Source organism: Bubalus kerabau, chromosome 2, assembly GCF_029407905.1.
Source record: "Bubalus kerabau isolate K-KA32 ecotype Philippines breed swamp buffalo chromosome 2, PCC_UOA_SB_1v2, whole genome shotgun sequence".
NCBI lineage: Eukaryota > Metazoa > Chordata > Mammalia > Artiodactyla > Bovidae > Bubalus > Bubalus kerabau.
This window is the reverse complement of record NC_073625.1, coordinates 71297202-71319261: the sequence shown is the minus strand read 5'-3', so window position 1 is coordinate 71319261 and position 22060 is coordinate 71297202. Positions and strand designations below refer to the sequence as shown.

The 22060-nt window shown below is 35.7% G+C and overlaps 1 protein-coding gene across 15 annotated transcripts in view; it reads right to left on the bottom strand.

Annotated features, from left to right (window-relative positions):
- ROBO2 (roundabout guidance receptor 2) overlaps positions 1-22060 on the bottom strand; it is a 666758-nt gene that overhangs the window by 98963 nt on the left and 545735 nt on the right. For all 15 annotated transcript variants that reach the window (XM_055567819.1, XM_055567812.1, XM_055567814.1 and 12 more), the window contains 6 exons: positions 20032-20156; positions 14161-14332; positions 8256-8461; positions 2844-2925; positions 2248-2410; positions 486-652 (listed from right to left, as the gene is read on the bottom strand). In XM_055567819.1, coding sequence (XP_055423794.1) covers positions 486-652; positions 2248-2410; positions 2844-2925; positions 8256-8461; positions 14161-14332; positions 20032-20156 — 915 coding nt within the window. The remainder of the gene's footprint in view (positions 1-485; positions 653-2247; positions 2411-2843; positions 2926-8255; positions 8462-14160; positions 14333-20031; positions 20157-22060) is intronic.

Here is a 22060-nt window from a genome sequence, read left to right as displayed (position 1 = left end):
TGGTTAGTCACTAAGTCATGTCTGACTCTTTTGCCACCCCATAGACTGTAGCCTGCCAGGATCCTCTGTCCATAGCATTTCCAAGGCAAGAATACTGGAGTTGGTTGCCATTCCTCCTCCAGGGGATTCTGCTGACCCAGGGATCGAATTCACATCTCCTGCATTGGCAGGTGGATTCTTTACCATTGAGCTACCCGGGAAACCCCTGAAGCCCTACAGTTAAGCCTTGCCTTAAATTACCATGTAATTGTACCAAATTATTGTGTTTCATTTTTACTATATAAACCCTGACAGCTGCAGAAAGAAGCTATACTCACTAAAGGTGAACAACAAAGCTTTCTCTTCTTTCACTGGACCAGGTCTAGTGAAACATTTTAATATGCAACACAGATGCATTTATCGTTGGTCCCGCAATGCCTTTGTCCTTAATGACATGTTTAATGCCTCTTTCTAGAACCAGTCACGTTTACAGTTACTGAAATTACCTTGGGTGCGCACAGGGTCTGACATAGCACTCGGGTCACTGAGACCTTGGGGGTTGATTGCTCTGACCATGAATAAATAGATTGTATTGGGCCGTAGTCCTCTCACTGTATAGAGGGTGGTCTTTACGTGGTTTGCCACTGTCTGCCAGCTATTGCTCACCGATTGGCTGAAATGGGAACAGAAATTTCATTTACAGAACAGTCGTGAGGGTCTTGGAAATGGAGTTGGATATCAATGACAAAGGTTAATGGCTGAAAATTAAACACACACACACACAACGCTTGAAGTGTTCAGCCCAATAAATGAAACATTTGGATGGTTTCAGTTTATTCCACAACAAAGCCGAGCCCACCTAACGGAAGTGCCATGCACAACAAAATTAAACTCAGCCCAGGAGATGTGATAGCCCTTTGCTAAAGCACAGCAGCCCACTAAATGAATACCTGTAAAAGGAACAGAGGCCAAGATCACAACATCAAGTTTATACAATAAATATGGTCCTCGTAATGTATATATATACCTTGAAAAGAATTAACCTGCAGAAAGAATAAATGGACTACAGAGTAAATTATGCCAATACATTTTCCTGTTACAAGTTGTGTTTTCTTTTGCATCAATTCCACATGCAATATTATAATAGAGCCTTCTAAAACTACATATCTGTAAAAGAAGAAAGGAAGCATGTAATGAATATTTTCCCTTGGTCACATTTTTAATAAAATTGTACATTACACAGAATTGTGATTTCACATCTCAGAATAGTGAAATATCTCTGACTGTGTGTGTGGACCCCTTAACAGATAGGATGCCCTTTCAAAGCCCTTTGTCTAAGCTCACATGCTACTTTTGCTTAGAATGAGGAGAAAATGTGATTTTTCAGGGCTGTCTGATTTTCAGAAGTCCTTATACATTACATCTCTGTAATGAAAATTACAGAGAAACACTGTTGTGAAATTTGAAAACTAGATACTGATCATTAACTTTAATAGATCAGGGAAATCTAAAATGAAAGTGATGATTTGCCCTTATGCTTAAAAAGGAGAGGCGCTATCGCTATATTTATAATGGCAAATAGAAGCAGTTTGAAACTGAATATGAAGCTACATTTTCTCATTAGTATAACTATTTTTTTCAAATTCTCATAAGACAGTTTTATACCAGTATTGGCTAATTTATAGTCTATATCCCTAAGGTGAGGGCAATTATTCCTAATAATGATTGGACCTAATGTTTCCTTTCAGCCATCAGAAGTGCTTGTAATCAATCTCTTAATTATACTTTTTAATTTTCTCTTAGGCATAGCCAATACATGTAGTCAAATATATAGCATAAAACACTGGAATTATTTCAAATTCTTCTCTAATTATTAGGAAGTAAAGTTCCAAGTTTCCATGCCTCAAGTTGTGTAACTTAAAAAGTGCTTGTGCCTAATTAAATTATGTCCTGCTTAGTTCTAAAGCCAAAATTCTCATCTTAAATCCCTACAATGGTCAGGCTAAAGAAAAGAGCTAATGATGATGTCATAACTAGATGCCTATATACATAGGCAAGGATGATGCATATTTAATGTTATAATTAAGGTATGAATGAAAAATAAACCCAAAGTCTATTATTGCATAAAGTCAAATACCAAAGATAAATTCTTAAAATGCACTGGTTAAACATGTCCTTAGAATAAAACAGCAGGATAGCTCACTTGAGATTTTAGGATATAGGAGCTAAAGCAAAAACCCAATGGAGAAAAAAGAAACTGTCTCATACCTGAAAGCCTCAATGATATATGCACTTGCTGGAAGGATTCCAGGGGTACCTGGTTGCCAGGACAAGGTGACACTGTTCTTAGTAACATCAGTGACCTGTGGTTTGGAAGGTGGTCCAGGTAGGTCATTTAAATCATAACTTTTACTGATTGTTGCTCCAGATTCTATAGAGAACAAACAGAAAAAAATTCATTTCTGGTTGCATAAGCTGACAACGATGCTTAAAAGACAGAAGATAGCCTATTAAAGAATTTGAATGGACAGTGAGCAATTCATCATCATGAATCAAAAGTAGAAAAGTGAATATTTGTTTTTTTCCCTAAATATCAGAAAATATTTACTTTCACACATGATCACCTGAACTGCTTGTTCTTTAATCAGAGAAAATAGTAAGATTACTAAGGACAAATGTATCAAATTTCATATATGCAATGCTATGTGCCAAGCAGGTAGAAATGAAAAAGTGACATAAAGCTTAGTTTTTACAGTCAATAAATTTAAAATCTTGCTCTCTCTTTAACTTGTTATCTGATAATGAGCTAATCACTAAAACTGGCTCAAGATTTCTTCTGTTAAAATAATTCACAAAGAATTCACCTGTCACATCCAGCACAGCACTCCAGGAAGTCTCCCCACTTGAACTTGTAGCCACACAAGTGTAAGTGCCAGTATCAGAAATCTAGTGTGCATAGAAGGGAGAGAATAAAACTGTTTTAATTGATTTGTAGAATGATTACTCAGTCTCAACAAGGCACTATCTGACTTCTAAAATATATCATTTGATTGTTGGAATTATACACTAGACTCAATCATACATACACATGAAATATTAAAATAAGCTCATAACAGTGGTTCAAAAATTCTTATTATATTTCTACAACTAAATGTTGTCTGTAAACTTTAATAGTTTTCTATTTGCCTCCGTGGCAATCTTCTTATCTGTTAACTCCATTTTATGTTGGGGCTTCACTGTATCAGAGTTAGATGTGGATAACTCAGGGGAGAATTTTTCAGAATCCTATAAACATTCAGGCTTTCCTGGTAGCCCAGACAGTAAAGAATCTGGCTGCAATGTCAGTAGTGTGAAGCTGTCCTCGTTGTCATCAATAAACTCTACTTCACATGATAAAATACACCCAGAAGTAAATAAAGTAAATAAGCACTCAGATAACATGGAGGTGGGGGGCAACAGTTCTTCTTCTTCTTCTTTTTTTTTTTTTTTTAAAGATATGGAGAAAAGTGAAAAGGGGAAAAAAACCTTTTTTTTTTTAATGGAAAACTGAATCTTTCCTTTTAAAGAGTGCAGTACTCACATTAAAGTTGTAACAGTGTAACAGTGAATGAAATAAAGTTATATCATTAAAATCAAATAAATGATATCTATAGAACGATTGCAATACAGAGCTAAAAGGGTCACAGAACTTATCTAATACATAACATTTTTAAAAGTATACTTAAAACCTTCATTCACTGATTACTTATGTTCAGTTCAATTCAGTCACTCAGTTGTGTCCCACTCTTCACGACCCCCATGGATCACAGCAAGCCAGGCTTCCTTGTCCATCGCCAACTCCCAGTCTACTCAAACTCATCTCCATTGAGTTGGTGATGCCACCCAACCATCTCATCTGTCGTCCCCTTTTCTTCCTGCCTTCAATCTTTCCCAGCATCAGGGTCTTTTTAAATGAGTCAGCTCTTCACATCAAGTGGCCAAAGTATTGGAGTTTCAGCTTCAACATCAGTCCTTCCATGAACTCCCAGGACTGATCTCCTTTAGGATGGACTGGTTGGCTCTCCTTGCAGTCAAAGGGACTCTCAAAAGTCTTCTCCAACACCACAGTTCAAAAGCATCAATTCTTCAGCACTCAGCTTTCTTTATAGTCCAACTCTCACATCTGTACATGACTACTGGAAAAACCATAGCCTTGACTAGATGGACTTTTGTTGGCAAAATAATATCTCTGTTTTTTAATATGCTGTCTGGGTCAGTCATAACTTTCCTTGCAAGGAGTAAACATCTTTTAATTTCATGACTGCAGTCACCATCTGCAGTGATTTTGGAGCCCCCAAAAATAAAGTCAGCCACTGTTTCCCCATCTATTTGCTTATTTTAGGTAGTTAGAATAGGGAAAAGGAGACCAGAATGGTGGTGGCTAAAAGACAAGGAAGGGAAAAGCCCGAAAATGGAACTAAGGAAGGTCCGAGGACCAGAGTGAAGACCTCAGGTAAAACAAACAGCACCCCTGTCTAGCCCAATTTACATAAGGCAGGCCTGGGGGGAGTAGGAAAAAAAACAAATAAAAAGAGGAGCCAAAGGGCCGGGGTGCTCTCGCTCTCTTCTCTTTGCATCTTTTGGGTCGGCATGCCGTCATGCCTTGAGGATGTATTTTCCTTTATTTTCTAAATAAAATTGAGCTGTAACACGGAGCTGCAACACTGATCTGTCAAAGAGCTGTAACACTGATCTGTCCAAGAGCTGAGGCACAGTCTATCCGAGAACTGTGACACGCCAAGGGCTATAAAGTCCGTCGCTTCAAATTTTTGTTGTGACAAGACAGAACTGAGAAAATTATACACTCCCCTGACACTTAAAACATTTTTGTTATTCATTGACTAGTGGTAAAAGATTTGAGGAATAGTTGATAATATAATCAAGAGTTCTCTTTTATAAATGTTAAAGGCTGAAGATTCTGTGATTATATCTTGACAAAAACTGCAACATCATAAGATGTAAATTAAAAGCCCTCCCTGTGGTGGAGCCCCATGGGCTGACATTACAAACAACATTCATTCACAATAGTTTAGGCGTGAAGGAAAATTGAGACTGGGAAGAGAAACGGATGATCAAAGTAAGGCAAAGCAGAAGATACAGAAGTACAATTTCATGATGAACATGAGTCTACTTGTTGATAAAATACGAGTTCATGGAATATAGTATCTGCTGGGTTCAATATGTAAGTGATGACTCAACCTTCCACAATTGATTCTTGGGTAAATCATTAGTGCCTAGATGTTACTGTGGCTCCACCATTTTAATTGATTTTAAATGTCATTGTGTATTCTAACTTAAGTTTCAAATTGCTCTGGCATGTCATTCTTTGCTATAATATCTCTGTACAATTGTCTTCTATTATGCCAATGAATGATGGGGGATAGCCATTATAGAAAAAGCCATTTTTTCAAATGTGGCTATGCACACATTATAGTCATTAGAAATCTTTGCATTTAAGAAGTATCACTCACAAACTAAATATAATGAGTCGAGGTTGGATTTTAATGGGATGTTCATTTGAATATGGTCTGTGAAAGAGTAAAGAATTTGCATTTTATTATAGCAGTTGAACTAAAATGTAGCACTTGTTATTATGTGCAAATGCTAAAAGAAGAATAGGTAGGTAATGCTTCTTAACTGCATCTCCTTGTCATTATGTGGAGATACGAGTTTGACATTAGCTGTGGTAGGTAGGTTTTAATGAGTATTAGAATATTCTACTTCCCAAAAGAAACAGATTCAGTTACCAATTAGCTGGACCATAAGTATACAGTGTTCATCACCCAATTTTTTCCCCCTTTGCATTAAGTGCTGAAAAAGAAAGTGAGACACAAAGAAATATGACCTACAGAAACCTTCTTTTGACTGTTTTAGTGAAGTACTGTAAAACATTTTATTTCCTGTTAAAGACAGTCATCTTACAGAAAAATAACATTTTCATTATGGAATTTTATCAGAAGTGATATGAAAATCCTAAATATCATTAGTAAAGCTCAGTCTTATTTCACCATTATCATTACCACATTCATTTTTATTCCTTAACTTTAAATAATATATTTTCTGGTCATGAGTGCTTTGTATCTTTCCTATCCTTCTCCTTTTATTTTTAACCAAGTGTTTTAAAAAAGAGACAATGTGCTGGTACTCTCACCTACTTTTCTCCTTGTGTAGTTGGCTGAAGACAAGCCCCCAGACGTAGGCATCTATGAAAGACTACTTAGGAGCCTGACAGAAGGCTCAAAGTTTCTTTGACATCATCAAGCACCCACCTTTAATTACTACTTTTAAGCACGACTGAGGGTCTTGACTGTTCAAATACACCCTTTAATACAGTGGAAATGCATTATCATCTGTGGCCCAAAAAAATTCTGCCTTTGGCTCAAAGAAAGTGGTTAAATTGTTTACTCAAGGAAAGTTGGCATTAATTTTTAAATGACTCCCATTTTATTGAAGGAAGGTTTACAATTAATTTATAATAAACAAAGGTGAAAAACCTATATAATTTTTCTTCAAATAAAACTTGACAGGATTTTGTCTACTTAGAGCAATGCCTGTCTCAAAATTAAAATAAAAATTATACACATTCACTTTAATAACAAGTTAAAGATTTGTGTCTGTGCATGTGCACACTAAAAAACAGTTATTCTTCCTTTTTGTAAGGTATCTGTATTTGACACACCTGATAAACATGTGATTTCAAATACTTCACATTGTAAAAAATACTGCCTGTGCTGATCATTTGATAATACATGTAATAACTATTTTACCGTATTCCTCCGGCTTCTGAATGGGAAAATACAACATCATTTTGTTTGTTTCTTTTTTAATCACCTTGGTTCCCAATTTATACCTAGATACCAGATTCTACCAACTGTTTTTTCACTGAATCATTTTCAATCAATTTTTCTTCATGTACTATCACATCAACCACCCTAAGTCAGGCCCTCATTCCCAGTCTTATGACTATTCTGACATAGTCTTGAGCTTTAGCACAGTACTTGCTATATGGAGGGAGGCTTTCTATATTTGGTTGAATGAATTGAATATACTTGCGTAGGGCAGGTGGTCCCCATGACAACATCCTTCTGGTATTGACTCACCTCAAATGCGTAAGGGACCTATTGACTTACTCCTGGGCAACAGAATACAGCATGGGTGACAAGATGTCACATTTGTGATTGTTATATAGGGTAGTAATCCTGTTTGCTAAAAGACTGTCTTCCTTGTTGATTTTGAGGAAGCAAGTATTGGGGATATCCACATGGTAAGGAACCACAAGCAACCTTCAGTCAACAAGAAGCAAGAAGCTGAGGTCACCAGTTCGAAAGCCATTAGGAACTGAATGCTAACAACCATTTTGTTTGAAAGCAAACTGATCCACAGTCAATTTTCAGATGAGACTACAAACCTGACAAAAGCTTTCCGAGACCCTAGGGTAGGCCTTGATAAATTATGCCCAGGTTCCTAACTAACAGAAGCTATAAGTCATAAATATGCGCTGCTTCAAGCCTCTAGGTATTTGCTAATACTGTTACACATAGTAGATAGCTAATACAATATTCAGAAATAAACTTTATTTTGAGTAGCTCCGAAAACAAGTCTAATTTGGTAAGTTGGCAGGAACGATCATTGTCTATCATTTTCCACTAAAAGATCAGCAATGGCTTGCTGCTATCCACAGATTTAAATCTAAACTGCACAGCAACTTTGCCTAAACTATAAGATTTTTTATGAACTAGCCAAACCTGCTTCCTGTGTCCTTACCAGTCTCATCTCTTTCTTATTCTCCGCATAAGTATTTGACTGAACTGCTTTATCCTCATTTCCTTAGAAATTCCCTTGTTCATGAGAGTAGAACAGACACATTTGTCACTTTCAAATTATTTTATTTTTTTCAAACTATTTTAAATATACCATTACTATCATTAACTTTACGTGCTTAACCTTTTTAGTTTCATTGATCACATACATATGGGGTTGAATGAAGAATAGAAAGTTTCTAGGTCTGTTATGAACTTATGATTAATGTAAGGACAATGCACTTCCTTCTAATTTCATTTAGAACTTCCCTCTGATTTCAGTTTGTCATTTGTAAAATAAGAAATAACATGGTCTATAATCAAATGTACAGCGATCATACAGGCATGTAGGATTTAATTTCCCAATGGAGTGATTCCCTAGGGATATACATACTTATGTTGAGAGGAAGATCCAAATACAAACTCAACATTACTTACCCTTAAGTTCTTAATCTGCAAGGTTCCTTGTTCTTGTATAGTTGCTCTCGGATCTCTACCCAGAAAAGTAAATCCCTCCTTTAACCAGCTAATTACAGGAAGAGGGTCACCAGTAGCTTTACATTTCAGTAATGCTGTGCCATCTACTGCTAACGTCTGGTTGGCTGGGCCTTGTAGAATTATAGGTGGAGGTCTATCTGTCAAAACTAAAACACAAAGACATTTTCAGAATATTTTAACTTTTATGAAATTTAGGAAGTTTTATATCATCAGTAGTCATAGCAAAAGTAAGATTAAAGCCCCAAAGTCATACATGTTACTTATACTTTTTTCTGTATATTCTATACCCAGTATAAATTTATCATCTAAACATACTACACATACATCTGTACATATTTTACTGAAGCCATATTATTATTTACTATTTACCCTGACTTACCTGTAACTAAGATGATGATAAGATGAGCCCTGACATCTTAGAAATGTTTAGTATTATTGAAAGAGTTAATCATATTAAAATGAAAATGAAAATGTGGAGAGCTTATGACCATCGTTCATAAAATGGCCAATTTACCTTCATAGTACCAGTTACGTTTTATTTATATAGATATAATATTTTTCATGATAATACATTAGACTATAAATACTTTATTTCCAAAATTGCTTCATTGCTCTAAATTATGGTAATATAATTTGGGTGATATAATTTAATTAGTTTGCACAATTCAGCAAAAAAATCATCTAGTTAAGAATATATATATGACAAGACAAAAATAGGACTTTTGTGAAAAACTTGCATTTACATATATATCAATTCCTGTATTCAAGTAAATTTCCCATAATTTCATGAACTTAGGTCACTGTGCTTTTTAAATCAAATGTTGATTTGTAGCAGTATCATCAGGACCTTTAGAAGTATTATATAATGATTTAGGAAGCATATCAAAATATACAGTAATATTTAAATGTGTGATGAAAATATGGAATCAATTAGAGGCAAGTTTTCATCTACAACTCATTAGAAAACCATGGCATATTGAGATTTATATCCAGGTCCAAGGAAAGATTTCTGAAGAGAAAGTTTTATAAACTTTACATAGGTTTTGCTTAATTATATATATTTGCTCTTTATTATATTTTTACTATATGTATATAATATTTAAATACATACATAACTTCCACAGAAAGAAAAAATAGTGAATTTGAATTACTGTTAAGCAACTGTGAAGAGTGTCTTTTCTCAAGAAAGTCATCTTGTATTATAATGTACATAATCAAAAAAAGTAATTTTGCTTATTAATGCTCTAATTTCCTTTGTCTACCAGCTTCTACAAATACTAGTTTATATGTTTGTTTATTTTTCAGTCTAGATGCATTTTTATTGCTAGACTTTACAGTTTTAGGGAAAAATATTAATAGCCCTTTCAGAGCCTACCATGAGAAAGCCAACCAATTTTGATTTAAAACAGAGGTTATGATACATGTGTCCTGGCATGTTAAAACAGAGTGGACTTAAAGTCAACCTACACCTACTACATCCAAATGTGTATTAAAATGTGTGTATATATAGAAAATCTTGTAAAAACCTAAGGAAAACAGTATTCTCTGTGTAGTGGTCACAAAAATTAGAACCATTTAGTTCACTGATTTTCTTGTTCAAATTTTTCATTTCAGAAGTAAATTAAATGAGAGCGATCATGAAAGTGTAATATTAAACCAATTCTGACATATCTGGCAATAATTGTGCAAATAGTTATTCAAGTTGAAAGCTTCATGGAATTTATTTTATTTATAAGTCAAAAATGGAAGGCTAATTCTCCAAACATTATGATTTTTAAAATTCAGTGAGAAAAATGGGTCAGTATTAACAGAAATTAAGCTATTTATTACATTTTATATAATGTTACTTCTTTGCATCAAATGAAATAAATATATAGAATTCAGGCAACTTGTAACTTGCTTTTACTGTCATATCCGTGAAATCATTAGATATAGGCAAAGGACATCTGATTAGTTTCTTTTTCTCTTTTTTTACTGCCCAAATGAGTAGCTCATTGTCTTGTAAATGGATTTGATCAATAAAGTAATTGAAAATCTCCTGGCCAGAAAGAACTTTCAGTTTCAAGGATGTTATGGGTGAAAGATGACCACAAGTTTCCATGACACTAAGGTCGGAGGTTAAATGAACATTTAGGGCTTCCAGTGACCTGTGAACAGTTGCGTGGTTTTTTCTAACTATGCATTATAAATCCTCAGTAAACCATTCATACAAGATCATTGCGACATCTGTTGTCAATATAATATATAAATACATTTCTTCTCTCTAGTCCTTATAGATTCTATTGGCTCTACTCCAAACTCTCACTGCAATTTTCTACTTTTCTGAGAGAAAAAACGGGAGAAGAAAAGAAATGAAGAATAGAGTTAACAAATTATGAGAAGGTATTTTAAAGGGATATTTTGAAATTCAAGTGTATTAAAACATCTTAGCTCTATCTATATATCAGTAAAATTATCACTCAATAGCACCTTTCATCACCATTAATCATCTCCTCTCATGTGAATACTTGAGTTAAAAATATTTCCAAGAAGTAAGTACAAAAATGTAATTACAGAAAACATTGCTATAGATGTTTTGCTTGTTTTTCTGAACATGACATATGTTTTCATTCTACACTGGAACTTCATTTGGCTCTAAATCACCCTAGATCATACCAAACAACATGTTCAAAATGAAGATGATGGCTTACATATTATTAAACTGTTAACTAATCTGAATAATTCAAAACTATGAATAAAAGCAGAAGTCATCAGCTAATACGTCATCAGCAAGTTAATATTTAGAGACAGAGTTATATATAATAAGGGGTGTGTGTGTGTGTTTAGATCTCAAAGTTAGATTTCTTTAACGTCAAAATCAACAACTGTATAACCTACATGCAACGTTCTTGCAAAATGATTTGCCTTTGTGATTGCTTATTCAAGTAAAAATCAATGCAGAAATTAAAATTCAAACAAGTTGTAACAAAATGTTTAGAGCCATTTCAATTCAGGGTGGGATGGGATGAACTGGGAGATTGGGACTGACATATATACACTACTGATACTCTGTATAAAATAGATATCTAATGAGAACCTACTGTATAGCACAGAGAACTCTACTCCGTGCTCTGTGGTGACCTCAATGGGAAGGAAATCCAAAAAAGAGGGGATATATATATATATACATATTGCTGATGCTGCTCTACAGCAGAAACTGACACAGTGTAAAGCAACTATGCTCCAAACCAACAAAGAGTCATCAAATTTCCTTATCACTCATTTTAAGTCTGACCACAGAAACAAAGCTATAATTACTACCAATTTGAAATACTGTGTCACCAACAAACATAATTTCTCAAAACAAACTTTCCGTTTCATTGTTCTTCAGTCGCTAAGTCATGTCTGACTCTGTGACTCCATGGACTGCAGCCTGCCAGGCTCCTTTGTCCGTTGGATTTCCCAGACAAGGATACTGAAGTGGGCTGTCATTTCCTCCTCCAGGGGATCTTCCCAACCCAGGGATCAAACCCATATCTGTTGCATTGACAGGCGGATCCTTTATCACTGAGTCACCTGGGAAGCCCTTCCTGTTCATTATATCAGGCATAGTTTTGAATATCTACTTGTTTCATGATCCACAGCAGTCACATCAACTGGCTCTTCTATATCAATTTTGTTTTCTACAAATATGGTTTGCCTTCTGCATAACAACTTCTTCATTTAAAAACATTTACAAGCCTGCCTCTTTTAAAATAGCATGAGCAGCTAGATTACAGTAGAGCTCTTACGCATTATATTTGGAGTGTTTCATAGTAGCATAGAATAAAAGTCTTGCCTAAATATCTTATTTTCCAAGTATATGTTTCTAGACATTTTTTCTAGTAGAAGAAAAACAAATAAAATATAAATATTTATTATATATTTATATATTATTTATAGCTATATAAAATATTTATAAATATTGATTATATAGTAAAATAATATTTTATTAATATAATCATTAATATATTTATTCTAGTAGGAAACATAGGAACTTAAAAAGATTAATAAATATATTTTATTTTTTTAATAAATATGGATATTTGAAGGGTCAAAGGACTTACCCATCTAAAGGAAGAATTTCTTGGCACTGTTACCCATGAACCTGACATCTTTCAGTTCCATAGCAGTAAATCTCTGCCATATCAGCAGGTGTGACTGTTAATGACTCAATATCCCTGCAGCTAATGTTTGTCTGTTCTATTTATTCCCATTCCTGACATGGTGCTGAATCAGGCAATAGCATGGACAGACATTAAAAAATATTGCCTTTCTATTAATTTTAAATGACCTTTTAATCTACATGTAAATATGAATTGTATAAAAGCTCAGCAGAAAAAGAAGAGAATCAGAGAGGTCACAGCCCAAGCTCTTGGATCTCAGATGCCAGCATCCAGGGTGGAGAAAGAAGGGAGGGGGAATTAGACACCTCACAAATATAATACAGCAAGAGAGAATTGTTAATCTAAAATATACAAGAATATGGATTAAATTCATGCTCAGAGGTTCACAAAATATCTAAAACTCCCTACATGTCAACTGTCACAAAAAAGACCTTGCAAAAAAAAAATCAGATCATGAAGATATATTTTTTAACTTTCACTATGAATTAGGTGTTTCAGTTAAGATATGTAATACATACATGCAAATAAAAATAATTTTGGCATCCATTCATAACTTAAAGTTAGTCATACAGTCGTGTCTGACTCTGATCCTATGGACTGTAACCCGCCAGGCTCCTATTGTCCTTGGAATTCTCCAGGCAAGAGTACTAGAATGGGTTGCCATTTCCTTCTCCAATTCATAGCTTGCAAGGTATTTGATTAATTTAACTTAGTGAAAGTATAATTTAAAAAAATCATAGGATTGGTGTTGCCATTTAGCTGCTACATCGGATCCAAGTCTTTATGACCTCATGGACGGCAACACGCCAGGCTTCACTATCCTTCACTATCTCCCAGAGTTTGCTCAAATTCTTGTCCATTAAGTTGGTGATGCTACCGAACCTTCTTATCCTCTGCTGCCCTCTTCTCTTTTCTCTTCAATCTTTCCTAGAATCAGGGTCTTTTCCAATGAGTCAGTTCTTTGCATCAGATGGCCAAAGTATTGGAGTTTCAGCTTCAGCATCAGTCCTTCCAATGAATATTCAGGGTTGTGAAGTCATCAGCCAATATATCATCAGCAAGTTAATATTTAGAGTCAGAGTTATTTATAATAAGTTACGTGTGTGTATGTGTGTGTGTATGTTTAGGTCTTGAAGTTAGATTTCTTTACTGTTAAAATCAATAACTCTGTAACCTCGACAGAACCTTCTTGCAAAACAATCTTGACTTTGTGATTGCTTACTTAAGGAAAAATCAATGTAGAAATTAAAATTCCAACAAGTTGTAAAAAAAATGTTCAGAGCCATCACAATTTGGGGTGGGGTAGGATGATGTGATTAGCTAACTTAAAAAGTCATCTCTGTTTCCTGATAATAAAGACGGTATCTTTTCTCCTCTAGTAAAATAAAATTATCACTATTCTTTAAAAGTAATCATGTCGGCATAAGATTAGGTATACAGATGGCGTGCCTATTTCTATTTCACTAAAATAATGCATCGCAATAGTTTTTAGAAAAAAATAGATTGTTTTGGATGTTCTTCCTGGGGAAAATAAACCATGTAAATAGATCAGGGAGAATTAGAAACCATGAAAAATGTCATTTTATCTAGATTCAAACTTACAAGATAAGCATTCATTTTAATGATTTAAGAAATCAGAAAATTTCGTCCTTTGAAATAAAGATAATTATTTTCAGAAAACAAATCTAATAATATCGCACCATCAGTCACTTCCAGTTGAGCTTTTGCTAAAATACTTCCTGCCACGGTGAGGGCCTGACAGATGTAGTAACCCGCGTCCGAACGCTGAATGTTGGTAATGGTAAGGTCCCCAGTTGGTGACACAGAACACCTACTGTTGGGCTGTTGGGGTTGATTTGGGAAGAGCAGGTTCTGTGGAAACAAACACAATTTTATCAATATTCTCTTCTCACTCATTAGGAAAGTTATATCAACAGCTATTGCAATGAGAGAAATGTGGTTGAAAAAAGAAAATACATAGATTTAAAAAATATGGTGCTGAAATGTTTAGATGTCACAGAGTGAGTTTCATCAGGAAATTTCATGCCCTCACTGAAGGAACAATCATCTAAAAAATCTAGGTCTTTATTCGGGCCTTTTATTTCCTGACTTTCTGTGAGTTACTGAATATTTTTGAAACATGATTTCCCCATCTGTAAAATGGGCATAATAACACTTACCTGATTCAACACTTAAGACACTGTGAGAATCTGGAATGTAACACTATGTATGTGATTTATAAACTGCATATTCTGTTGATCTTTTTAACTATTTGATGTAATTCACTGAATTTCTTCTAAAGGTGTTAAAAAATGTGACTGAGACTGACAGACAGACAGCTGAATCTACTTCTGCTGTAAGAATCCTGCAGGTTGTAACAGCTTTGAAAGGAGCTAGGTATAAATGCTAGTAAATGCTACCATCTAAGCAAGATTAACCAAACCACTGAAAATGTAAGGAAGATGTGGGACGTTTCTGAAGCATGCATGTGATGCTCAAGAATTTTTTAACATTACTCTTTTTAAAAAAGAACTGCCTTATGATCCAGCAATCCCACTGCTGGGTATACACACTGAGGAAACCAGAAGGGAAAGAGACACGAGTACCCCAATGTTCATCGCAGCACTGTTTATAATAGCCAGGACATGGAAGCAACCTAGATGTCCATCAGCAGATGAATGGATAAGAAAGCTATGGTACATATACACAATGGAGCATTACTCAGCCATTAAAAAGGATACATTTGAATCAGTTCTAATGAGGTGGATGAAACTGGAGCCTATTATACAGAGTGAAGTAAGCCAGAAAGAAAAACATCAATACAGTATACTAAAGCATATGTATGGAATTTAGAAAGATGGTAACAATAACCCTGTGTATGACACAGCAAAAGAGACACTGATGTATAGAACAGTCTTATGGACTCTGTGGGAGAGGGAGAGGGTGGGAAGATTTGGGAGAATGGCATTGAAACATGTAAAATATCATGTATGAAACGAGTTGCCAGTCCAGGTTCGATGCACGATACTGGATGCTTGGGGCTGGTGCACTGGGACGACCCAGAGGGATGGTATGGGGAGGGAGGAGGGAGGAGGGTTCAGGATGGGGAACACATGTATACCTGTGGTGGATTCATTTTGATATTTGGCAAAACTAATACAATTTTGTAAAGTTTAAAAATAAAATAAAATTAAAAAAAATAATAAAATAAAAAGTTCTCTAGTTGACTATATATCTTGTATTATGACAAACAGCTAAATCACACATTTGTAAAAGTTCTTATAAGAAAGCAGTAATGTTAACTTGGATGACCTATGCTGCTTTATTGTGGTTCAATTAAGAAAAACATTTGGGTATAATAAATCATATTGAGACATGCTTCCAAGTTGAATTATAAATAAGGATGTATCAATTTTTATGTTGTATTTACTTACCAAAAAAAGAACATTATAACCCTCTGGGATCTGTTTCTCCATATAGTAATTAATTTTCCAGGTTTGTAATTAAACAGTTCCAATACGTTACAATCAGGAGGTAATAACATTCAATTAAAGGCATAAGACACATTTTCACCTTAAAATGTTTTTACCCTTGAAGGAATACCAATGGAAGAGGATAAAATAGGGTATTAACACTTTTCAATTACACTAAATGACTTTAATCCTGTGAACGATGTCCTACTTTAATTAGAAGCTCTTCTCTTTATTGCAACTTGATGGATGTCCACTTTATTAGATTCGAGTGTGACACTATAAGCCCACTTTACATAAACATTACCATGTTATTAAACCCTTTCAAAAAGAAGTGGTATTTGCTAGCATGTCAGGAATATAATTTCAAAAGGCTATTGCCCTCCCATAAAATTTGTATTATTTACTATTAATATATAAGGCTAGACTTTTTCAAACACATAAAGCATAATTTGAGAAGAAGCTAATTTTCCTGTGGAGTTCAAATATATTACTGAAATAAACCATCTGAAGGAGAAGGGTCTAAATTTTAAAGCCAGTTGAAAATGATACAATAACTCAAAGTCTGCACTTTCCTACCCTACAATTAGCCATTAGAATACTAATTTACATAGCACTAATACATCAGATGGGCTTAATTCTCTCCGGGATCTCTTCCTCTACAATGTATTATCAGTCCACCTTCTAAATGATTCGTTGACATGGAAAATGGCATATGATTGAGGTTAACCCATCATCTTTATTCCCTGCTTGTAAGACATAGGCAAAAGGAAATGGATTACAAGCAAAAACCAGGAATTCTACAGAGCTCCTCTTGCTTGAGGTGCCTGGGTATACTATTAGTGCTAATTGGCATTATCAGCACATATTGAGGAATATGGACCATTAAGTCCAGGCTCTTAACTCTCTCTACTGATGGATAGTCATAGATCACTGTAAAAATTGGATACTGCGAACAGTAAGACCAATTTATTTTTCCTAACGTTCTAATTCATGATTTGAAAATTTACAATTTGCTCAAGCATTTCTCTTCTGTTCTCATTCACAATCTCCTTTCTCTTCCCCTCTCTATCCCCTTTCCTCCCTCCCCAAACCCTCTTTCTGATGTGAGGGAGATAGGTGAAGAAAACCAGATCTAAGATTATAATCAAATCAAATCACCTAGCTGGAAGTCTTTTTCCCAGAGATTAATATCTCTGGAATTAATACATGCCACTTTGTCAAATAATAGTAAAAGAAATATTTTAATGCTATTTGATCATTACTTGTATAAAAAATTAAAACACAGTGTAGCATATTTAAATATCATGTTTGTTGGGCCACAAGACCAATACACATTTTATGCAATAGCGTGTAAAAAACTGGAGCATTTGAGGGCATGTAATTTACACACAAAAAAGCTGAATCTACATGATAATAGATACAATGAGATTTGGCTCACTACATGATTTAAAGTGTGAATGTGCAACAATCAAATGGCTTTAGATCATTATATTTGCATCATTTATAAATATTATGCTCACGAATATATATTCACTATCAGTGGCTTGAGGGAGTAACTTCTGTGGACCCCACAGCCCCCAGAGTGGGTGGGGGGAAGGGGATACAGGCATGAAGCAGAAACTCAGGTCTCTCCAGGTTCAAGGCTCCCAGCCTTCTCAGGCATGGGGTGAGTCTAGGAACAGTGGCAACCAGAGTGGTACTGAGCCTGTGTACCTAGGCAGAGGGAACCCAAGCAGCCCGGCCTGAGCAGAACATAAACTCGCCACTTCAGCCAGGAACAAGGCAAGGCAGGTGCATTCTGCATTTTTCCAATTTCTAACCTTCAAAATGTATAAAGCACTTTGACATATAAACAATCACATAATCTTCAAAACTTATGTGAATTAAGATACCTTATCTTCATATTTTGGATTAAAAACTAAGCTTCAGTAAAGTTAAGCTGTGCTACAAAGATTATAAAATCATAAGGAGGGAAAATGACTTTAGAATTCTTTCCTTTTTTCAGGGTATATGTCTGTGTGTATGTGTGTGTGTACATATTCAAGTGTGTTATAAGTGTATCATGTTGCTTTACACTCACTTTAGAGTTTGGGATGTTTTCATCTGAAAGTGATTTTTAAGAATCAAGGAACTCTAAGAGGAGAAATCTATTGTAAAGTTGTGAGTGTGTTAGTTGCTCAGTTATGGCCAACTCTTTGTGACCCCATGGACTGTAGCCTGCCAGGCTCCTCAGTTCATGGAATTCTCCAGGCAAGAATACTGGTGGAGTGGGTAGCCATTCCCTTCTCCAGGGGATCTTCCCAACTCAGGGATTGAATCCGGGTCTCCCACATTGCAGGAAGATTCTTTACCGTCTGAGCCACCAGGGAAGCCCAATTATATCACTGAAAGTGAAAGTGAAAGTTGAAAGTCGCTCAGTAGTGTCCAACTCTTTGCAACCCCATGAACTATATAGTCCATGGAATTCTCCAGGCCAGAATACTGGAGTGGGTAGCCTTTCCCTTCTCCAGGGGATCTTCCCAACCCAGAGATCAAACCCAGGTTTCCCTCATTATAGGCAGATTCTTTACCAGTTGAGCCACAAGGGAAGTCCAAGAATACTGGAATGGGTACCCTATTCCTTCTCCAGCGGATCTTCCCAACCAGGAATTGAACCAGGGTCTCCTGCATTGCAGGCAGATTCTTTACGGACTGAGCTTTCAGGGGAGCCCAACTGTATCATTACTAACTGATAAAAAATAATGGCAATTTATCCTTGGAACCATCCTGATGTGGGATGAGGCAGTGGCCAGAACTTTACCTTATCCTTCCCACCACTGTCTTTACATCCCACAAATTATGGGGGAAGTGAGTCCAACACAAAGCACTGCAGAAAGGGAGAAATATAAGTTGCCCATCCATACTGAGAGGCTAAAACTGCTGGCGTGGAGTGAGCTGTATGGGAATCTGGAAGAACGAAAAATGACAATGGCTGATGAGGACCGCCTGAGAGGAACCTCCTCCAAGACGGTCTTACGTGAGTTTTGATCAACAGGTTCTCTTAATTTCGTCTAAAGCATTTTCTATCTCTGGCAAAGTTTTTAGACTGCTTGAGTCTTTTAGTCATCGTTTTCTATTTGTCCAGGAAATTCATCTAAAACTTGGACTAACAACAGAGGGTGCTAAGGAGCAACACCAGTGGGTCCCTTCCTAAGACCTACACGGCTCTGGAGCATCTAGAACGAAAATATCTCTAAGGAGTTCCCTAGAATTCCCTTGGGAATGCACAGATTAAATTCTTAGACAAAGAACTCAATTTCTATTCTGGTTTAAGGGGAAGTTCCACTCATTGCTTCAGAACCTAGAGGCTTGAGCTTGCCTAAGCCTGGACCAAGTTCTAAATGAGAAAAGTGGTACATTCAATTCAATTTGCTTCTAGTAGAGTCTGAGAGATCCTGCTGCCCAGAGAGGGCCCGAGAGGACAAATCAGGACACAGCAAAGATCAGACAGGTTTTGCTTTTTTCTGCTATTTAATGTATTATTTCCTGTCTAATTCCACTATGAGAGAATCCAGAGGGGTGATGGAAGAAAATATTTCTACTACTCTTAAATGGAAGCATGTTTAAATTAATGATAAAGAAAAGGTATTTATACTATCTATTTATGAAAGGGGGCTGAAACTGGTTTCTAGACTAATTAATAACAGAAATATTTTTGACTGTTTACATGTACCCAGGATGTTCTAAGTGCTTTATAGATACACTAACTAAATTAAGAAAGCAAATTTCTTGCTCAATGCAAGAAAGCAAACTTATCCTTCTGTTAAGAGATTTTAAACAGCTGCAGGTTAGACTTTTTCAGGTAATTTAGTCACAATGTATTGTATCTCTTCTATGTAAGATAAAAATTTTTTAAAATTAACACTCAAAAAAAATTTTTTTTAAATTAACACTCAAAAAAATAAAACATCTGATTCTTATTTTTAGAATCAACTGGTCTCTCTTTTAGAAATAAAATACATTCAACATTGATAACAAGAAAGGCAAGACAGACTCTGAGGACCACCAGAGATGGGGGAGTTCAGAGATTTCAGAAAAGCAGTCAAAGCTTGCACTCACCTGGCTGCCTTCTTTTTGCCAAAAAACTGCTGGCTGTGGGTTTCCTTTAGTTTCACAGGGAAATGTCACTGTTCGACCTTGAGCAACAATCTGATCTCTTGGCCTAACCACAAACTGTGGAGGAGCTATAATTTAAAAGGAAAGAAAGTGTGTAAATATAAACTGTTGACAAAGAAAAATACATCAAAGAGGAAATCTGGTAAGAGGTGGACTGCTCAGTGTGAGACCGAGGTTACAGATGTTGATTTATTTTTAAGTATTTCTCAAAATACAATGGGGAAAAAAAGAGCACTCTATCAAATGTGAGGAAAGAAGTACATGTATTAGTAGACACATTTTAAATGTACATTGCAAATCTTGCAGTCCATACACTTGCAAAGAAAAAGTAGATTTTTAATGGTATTCTAAAGTTTTTAATAAATAAACATGGTATCCCCACATGGTTTTGTGTTTTGAATGAGGACAGATAAAAAGTCATTGCATTACCCAAATATCTACTTCCTGTGGCATCAATCTATTGACAAACATGAATTGCTCTTACAATATTTGCAAGACATTGTGCACAGGGATACCAGAAGGCATAGAATATGATATTCTCAAATGCTTAGAGTGCTTATATTCTAGATTTGAGGAGCTGAAGTGTTGAAAACATCAAATTGAAGGTACGGGAATTACATACAGAGATAACTAACAATATACAAAAACACATGAGAGTGGTTGACTAATTCATTTCACTTAGATTAATAAGCATTTGGCAATTATTATGTTCCTCTACTGGGCACTAGAAACTTAAAAGTATTCAAAATATTGACATATCAATAACCTCAGATATGCAGATGACACCATCCTCATGGCAGAAAGCAAAAAGGAACTAGAGAACTTTTAAATGAAGGTGAAAGAAGAAAGTGAAAAAACTGGCTTAAAACTGAACATTCAAAAAACTAAGATCATGGCATCTGGTTCCATCACTTCATGGGAAATAGATGGGGAAGCAATGGAAACAATTACAGATTTTATTTTCTTGGGCTCCAGAATCACTGCAGATAGTGACTGCAGCCATGGAATTAAAAGACGCTTGCTTCTTGGATGAAAAGCTATGACCAACCTAGACAGCATATTAAAAAGCAGAGACATTACTTTACCGACAAAGTTATATCTAGTCAAAGCTATGGTTTTTCCAGTAGTCATGTATGGATGTGAGATTTGGACCATAAAGAAGGCTGAGTGCCGAAGAATTGATGCTTTTGAACTGCGGTGTTGGAGAAGACTCTTGAGTGTCCCTTGGACTGCAAGGAGATCAAACCAGTCAATCCTAAAGGAAATCAGTCCTGAATATTCACTGGAAGGACTGATGCTGAAACTGAAGCTCCAATCCTTTGGCCACCTGATATGAAGATGGTTACATTGGAAAAGACCTTGATGCTGAGAAAGACTGAAGGCAGGAGGAGAAGGGTATGACAGAGGACGAGATGGTTGGATGGCATCACCAACTCAATGGACATGAGTATGAGTAAGCTCCGAGAGATAGTGAAGGACAGGGAAGCCTGGCATGCTGCAGACCAAGGGGTCACAGAGATGGACATGACTGAGTGACCGAACAACAACAACTGGGCACCAAAGATACACAGATTAAAAGCATCTACATTGCAGCCATGAAGGTACTTACATTCTAATAGAAAATACAAAACATGATCATGATGAAAACAACAACAACAACAAAATTAAAAGAACAGTTCTGTAAGACTGTGGTAAGAACTATGACAGAGGTTCTTTCAGAGCAGAGAAGCAGTTAAATTTTAGCATACATCATAAGGGTCACAGGACTTCAGGAAGAAGGGATCCCTTTGTATTATGGTAGCTGTGAAAGGCTTTATGCAGGGGGTGGATATTATGGAGACTTGGAGGAAAGGGTGGCATTTAGAGAAGTGGAGAGATGAACACATTCTAAAGAAAGGAGCTAACTGAGCAAAGCATAGGAAGCAAAAACACATCTAGTATACATTGAGTAATGCAGGAGGAATGGAGAGTC